This window comes from Olea europaea, unplaced genomic scaffold (assembly GCF_002742605.1).
Source record: "Olea europaea var. sylvestris unplaced genomic scaffold, O_europaea_v1 scaffold5486, whole genome shotgun sequence".
Taxonomy (NCBI): domain Eukaryota; kingdom Viridiplantae; phylum Streptophyta; class Magnoliopsida; order Lamiales; family Oleaceae; genus Olea; species Olea europaea.
Window position 1 is genome coordinate 8,301 of NW_019263818.1, and position 5,684 is coordinate 13,984.

General features: G+C 33.1%; 1 protein-coding gene across 2 annotated transcripts; it reads right to left on the reverse strand.

Annotated features, from left to right (window-relative positions):
- Positions 1-1,101: 1,101 nt before the first annotated feature.
- On the reverse strand, positions 1,102-3,369 carry LOC111389010. Of its 2 annotated transcripts, none has more exons than XM_023013854.1 (5): positions 3,082-3,369; positions 2,932-3,000; positions 2,583-2,665; positions 2,291-2,493; positions 1,102-1,599 (listed from the first exon to the last, which is right to left on the reverse strand). In XM_023013854.1, the coding sequence occupies exons 1-5, from the start codon at positions 3,258-3,260 to the stop codon at positions 1,513-1,515; spliced, it is 621 nt and encodes a 206-aa protein (XP_022869622.1). In that variant the 5' UTR covers positions 3,261-3,369; the 3' UTR covers positions 1,102-1,512. The 2 variants fall into 2 exon arrangements, with proteins under 2 accessions (XP_022869622.1, XP_022869621.1); XM_023013853.1 differs by having other exon boundaries at positions 2,932-3,006.
- Positions 3,370-5,684: the final 2,315 nt, after the last annotated feature.

Consider the following 5,684-nt stretch of genomic DNA (forward strand, 5'->3'; position numbering starts at 1 on the left):
ATCTTTTTTATCTCCAACATCATTTTCATTACTTTTATCTCGAATAATCTTTTCATTAACATTGTGATCATCAAAAGAAAAAAGCACATTTAAGCTTATATTATTTTTCCATCACAATAAATGAAAACAATCAATTCAAGTGAAAAATACAAAAAATATGACAAATTCTGAATATTACATTATCAACTGCATTCCAATTCAAACAAAGACAAAAATTATAGTATTACTTCATTACCATAAAATCGCCAAAACAAGATAAAATTTGGAGCACTTGAGTGAATCCCCAATTCCATTTCATAAGAAAATACAAAAGAAATTATCCAAAAAAAAAAAATAATTTCCTAAGACTTCAAAATTGATTTTTGAGAGGAAAAAAAAATCAATTTTAAGTTGGTGGGGTCAAGTGACCCACCAAGACCCACTGTGGGTCCTTCAGTGGATAAATCTCAATGTCGAAAAGGGTTTCGGTCAAGTTGGTTGGATAGAAGGTCGAGTTGACCCAAAGTAAATCCCATCAAGAATAAATGACGCTTTGAATTAAATCATATCCTCTTCTAATTAGAAAAAGAAAAGAACATTAATATTGCAGCGTAGCTTCTTTCTAACTTTGAAAAGCTTGCAATTATTAGTGTTATGTAAAATATGCTGATTACTACTTTATATGGGATAATTTGTATGAATTTCGAAGCCACAAAGAATTATTTAACTATTTGATCAAGACGAAATTATTTCAACAATCAAATTGGAGAGACAAAATGAAAAAAGCTTCGATTTTGAAAATTTTCAGAAATAAATGACACATCTTTAATTTTTAATTTTATGTTTACACTGTCTCATTGAAAATTTTTCTTGTCAGCCCGAGCCACCGAGTCAATACCGAAGAGACTCTCCAGCGGTGGGCATTGGTGATTGGGGTCGGAGCATAGTTGGGGTCCAAGTTGGGGGCAATGAGGGGACTATGAGATGGACGTGAGAAAGAGGAAGAAATGCGATGACTATGTCATCTCAAATCAGAACAAATTACATATTTGATTATAACGGCTTTTTAAACGAAAAATTAAGAAATAGGTAATCTATACCACGACTATCTCTGGAGAAACATTTTGGGAAAAACAAAGAAGAAAAATAATAATTTATTAAGTAATATGAGGATGGGGGCAATGAATTTAAGTGGAACACCCAGTTAAGTAGGGATTTCGAGTGCCGTTTGACATTGGATCTCCGTCGTAATTGGAAATTCACGTCCCATCCCAATATAGAGTTTCTACACGATACAATTTCCCCTAAAACTTTTTGGGTGACGATAGATGGGACTACTTATTCATTATGAACCAAGACTAAGAAGAAGGAAGAAAAGTAATAAAAAATTCGACTCATATCACTTATTCATTTTGAATCAAAACTAACCCTACAAAAAAAAAAAAAATAAAAAAAAAAAATAATAATAATAAAAACCCATGATCTCAATTAACTATTATTTGGCAGTTGGATCTTGGACCTTGAGCTTGTCTTTTAACCTTTCAATTTTGTTTCATCTGTGTTAGCTTTCATCAATGCCCCCTCAATTGTCCCCTCTATAGTCTCCTCGACGCTCTGTACCTGCGTTTACGAAGTAAATGTTACAACAAATCGAATAGAGTAATAAAAAAATAAAATAAAATAATCCAAATATCTCATATTTTTATTATTTAAGCCATGCTTTGTGTGCGATGACTCATCTCCATATGATTCTCACTTGGCATATCTAGATCAATCACTAGACTACCATTCAACGATTAACAAAACACAAAAGAAGCTTTTTTCTTAGGAAATTCGGGATGGCTATGTGAAACTTTTTTCATAATTCTATTTCATTTATTGCTATATTTACTCGATAATTCCAATAAACTAGATCTACATTAGGTCTTATAATTTCATCTATTCGTTTTTTGTAAGATATGATCTAGTGAGATCAGTCGACATTCCTAAGAATGATATTTTCTTTAAGTCTATGCAGGGTGTGTCTCAATTATATAAGTTATCTTTTCCTTGATTTATTTTTAAGCAATGCGACTGAGTGGTTGAATTAAATTCCTAGAATTTGTGCATTGTAACTAGCTCTATGATTGATTTGTAGGAATTTAGTTGTGAGTTCATTCCTCTCCTTTTATGCTGATAGGTAATTCTTAATGGAACAATAAACAAGAGTTTAAATGGAAGCAAAGGCCAAAGAGAGAGGTCTCCAAAGTGATAAAAAAAGAAAGAAAAAAAAAAAGGGATCATAATTTACTTAGATCGTCCTATTGGTTACCTTGTGAACAAGTTCTTCGGCTTGTTTAGCCTCCTTGACAGCTTTCTTGGCCAGATTCTCGACGGATTCTAAAGCTTCCTTGAGCTTTGAATCCTGTGGAAGCTTCTCCTCCACCTCTTCCACCACCTTCTCCACCTCCTCCGCCACCTCTTCCACTATCTCTGTTACTGTCTCCACCGTCTTCACAGCTGCGTCAATCTTACCTAAAATATTCAACAACTCTACATTAGTGCCATTAAAATTATAAGCAGTTGTTACAGACTCCAATAACAAAACCTTAATATATGCTTACTTTTAAGGCCTGCAAATAGCCCCCCTTTATGTCCCACTGCAGGAAGAATCACTGTTAGCAGCAGCCCCAACAACCACTTTTTCCTACATCAGAGACAAAAAGGAAGAATCGAATTTTTTTATCCAAACTAAAAATTCTCAAATTGCCTCCTTTAAAAGCTTATACAGTTATAGAGGAGAAAAATTTATTACTTTTGTCGAATTAACTTTTTCATCGAAGGTTAGAACATGGCGAAACTTGATTATAAGCCTACTCTGATATCATATTAATTTGTCTCGTTTAAAAGCTCAAAGATATTAAAGAGAGGACACGTATATAAGTTTAATATCGTCTTCAACAAAAAGATTACCATGAAGAGGAAGGAGAATGATCTCCAGAAGCTGAGGCTTTTAGTTGAAAATTTCTCCTTTGCACACATCTGTGACTTCAAGAAACCTTTTCACTTTCAGACAACAAACAAACAGCAACATAAAGAGGGTTTGTAAAGAAGAAGGCTTACTTATAAATTCCATATTTAGCTCCAAACTTGAAGAAATGATTAGGGTTCTTGATCTTGCATTGGCCCTTGACCATAGGGAGATTGAATGAACCCGAATATGGAAAATGCAAATATTGGCAATTTTTGCCACGGCTGCTGAAGAGGCAGATTGATGGTGAGCCAGTGACTTTGGTAGCCATTATTGAAGATCAGTTGAGAAACGGATTTCCTCTCCAATATTGAAGAAATAAAGGGGTTCAGTAAGAAGAATTCATAAAAATTGTCTAGAAGTATATGTATTGCCATGGTCCTGTGTAATTATTCATTGACAACGATATATGGAAATATTTTTATTTAAATTAGTTGCATAAAAGTTTAAGCTTACAAGGAAAATATAAATGTTTTATTTTAATTTAGTCTTCAATGTTAAGGAATTACAAAGAACACGCATGTACTCATTTAATTTAGTTTTCGATGCAATCCCACAAGTTAGTGTCGAATTCATAACCAAAAAACTCATTTATTTATTTAAAAATTTCTCTCATCATGTTCAATCAAGTCTTTGCACATTTCGTCTTAATGAAATTTCCAGCTTTCGAGTTAAAAAATAAGGTCTCTGCAGGTTTCTTGATTGAATAATGTATTAACAGATCAATGAATTAATTATTTCTTTATTTAATCCCAGTTTGTCATGTAGAATTGAATAAATAATACATATGGGGGACAAATTCTTTTATTAATCCCTTGTAGGGCGAATGCATTGTGAGATGAATAGGTATAGGAAAATAACAATAATAGTTATCTTCACTTTCTTATAAGAAAACAAAATCCCATGCTGAAAAAATCTTAGGGTCTGTTTTATAGTAATTATGAGAATTGATTTTTTGACTGTTAGAGAGAAAAATAGTGAGTCCCACCTGTAAGTGAACAAGTAAAAAATGACGGCTGAAATAATAAAATATCGATCAAAAAATTGCTTTTATGAGGGCAAAAAATTACTACCAAACATGGGCTTAATAAATCTTTCTCTTCTTTGGTAGCCACCGGTTATATAGAGCAGCCAATGCTCGGCTAAACTTAAATGTTTATTTAAATAATTTCATTTCGAAATAAATAATTTCCTAACAGTTGAAGTTGAAAATACATCAATCACAAAGGTAAAAGTTACAATAGTGGTTCGAAAAAAAGTTGATACTTCTAACTTAAAAGTAAATCAAATTGCATATAAAAAATGAATGGAAATAAAAATTTATTTCATATATTTTATTAATGCAAACATGCTTACTCGAAATCAACTACTTGTTCATGATATTTTGGTCCTCAACTTTTTCATTCTCCAAAATTTGAGTCCTCATTCCTCAATGATGAATTCGGATATTTTAGCCATTAACTTTTCAATTTTAGTACATTTGAGGGCATATTTTAATTTTTGAAGATGATTACGTTCTTTTAACTAAAATAAATAATAAAAAAAGAGAAATACAAAAAATTAAGAAAATTAAAAATATTTAACATTTCTTCTTTTTCTTAAAATACTTTGGGCGCAACGGAGGATGGGGATGGCGAGAAGACAATTAAGAAAATGAGTGACTTCCTTTTACTTTGTAGTTACTTAATTTTTATTGTCAAAATCATTAATTTTTATACATCTTAATCTTTGTTTGGTAACAAATATATAAATAATTTTATGAATATGAGTAATTAAAGGAATAGTAATGGATTCTGTTGACACGCTAAAAGTGCAGCCCAATTTGAATAGCCCAAAAAATGAAGCCCAACTGGGCAATTCAGGATGAATGCCCAAATAAAGTTATTAATGAATGCAGTGGAAACCCACAAACGCGATAATACCATCGCCCAAACTTACAAGACGCCCAAAATCTGAGCAAATGAAGTGTCTTGCAGTCGCTCAGAGTTATAACCCCGTTCTCGTCCAAACCTTCGAATCGCCCAGGATCTTAGCAAAAATAAGGTATTATGGTTATCCAAAAGTACAGTTATCGAAACAGTTATTGGGTAATCTTATCACGTTCCACGATTTAAGAAGTTCAATTGAAGACGGTTGAACGACAAAGAGTAGTGGCAGCATTTAGAGACGGCAGTTCCACGATAAGTTGGCCACCATGAAGAAAGTGGGCAGTTATAAAGCAATTGAGTAGTTTCTAAGCGGTTGATCACAAAGAGAGCATCAAGGGAATATAAAAGGGAGAAAAGACATAGAGCAAAGGACTCCGAATCAAACACTCTCAAACAGAGAATATGTAATTTCAATTTCTTAGTTTAGACTTAAAACATTTTTTTTCAGTACTCGTGTGCTTGCGTCCCTTGGAGGCATTTTTGTTTAAATTCCAATTGTAAAGTCATTGTCAATAAAACACCCTTTTTTGGGACTTTATCTCAAGAGGTTTGTCTCTTACACAATCGTTTGACCCCTTTTTAGTTGTTAGCGACTACCCGCGCGAAACAATTTGGTACGCCCAGTGGGACCTTGGTGTTTGGTGTTGAAGATACAAAAGGTGAAACAATATGCCTCAAAAATCTGATAAGGAAGCAACAAGTCAGGGAGGAGTCCAGTCTGTGATCGAGCGATATGAGGAGTAGCATAGCTCTCCACGAACAGATGG

Excerpts from the sequence above, each read along its gene's own strand:
- LOC111389010 (XM_023013853.1), bottom strand. The coding sequence starts at position 3,260 with ATGGCTACCAAAGTCACTGGCTCACCATCAATCTGCCTCTTCAGCAGC. Across the intron at positions 3,007-3,081 it reads GCTAAATATGGAATTTATAA|TCACAGATGTGTGCAAAGGA; the intron begins GTAAGCCTTCTT and ends GGTTTCTTGAAG. Across the intron at positions 2,494-2,582 it reads GCTATTTGCAGGCCTTAAAA|GTAAGATTGACGCAGCTGTG; the intron begins GTAAGCATATAT and ends TGAATATTTTAG.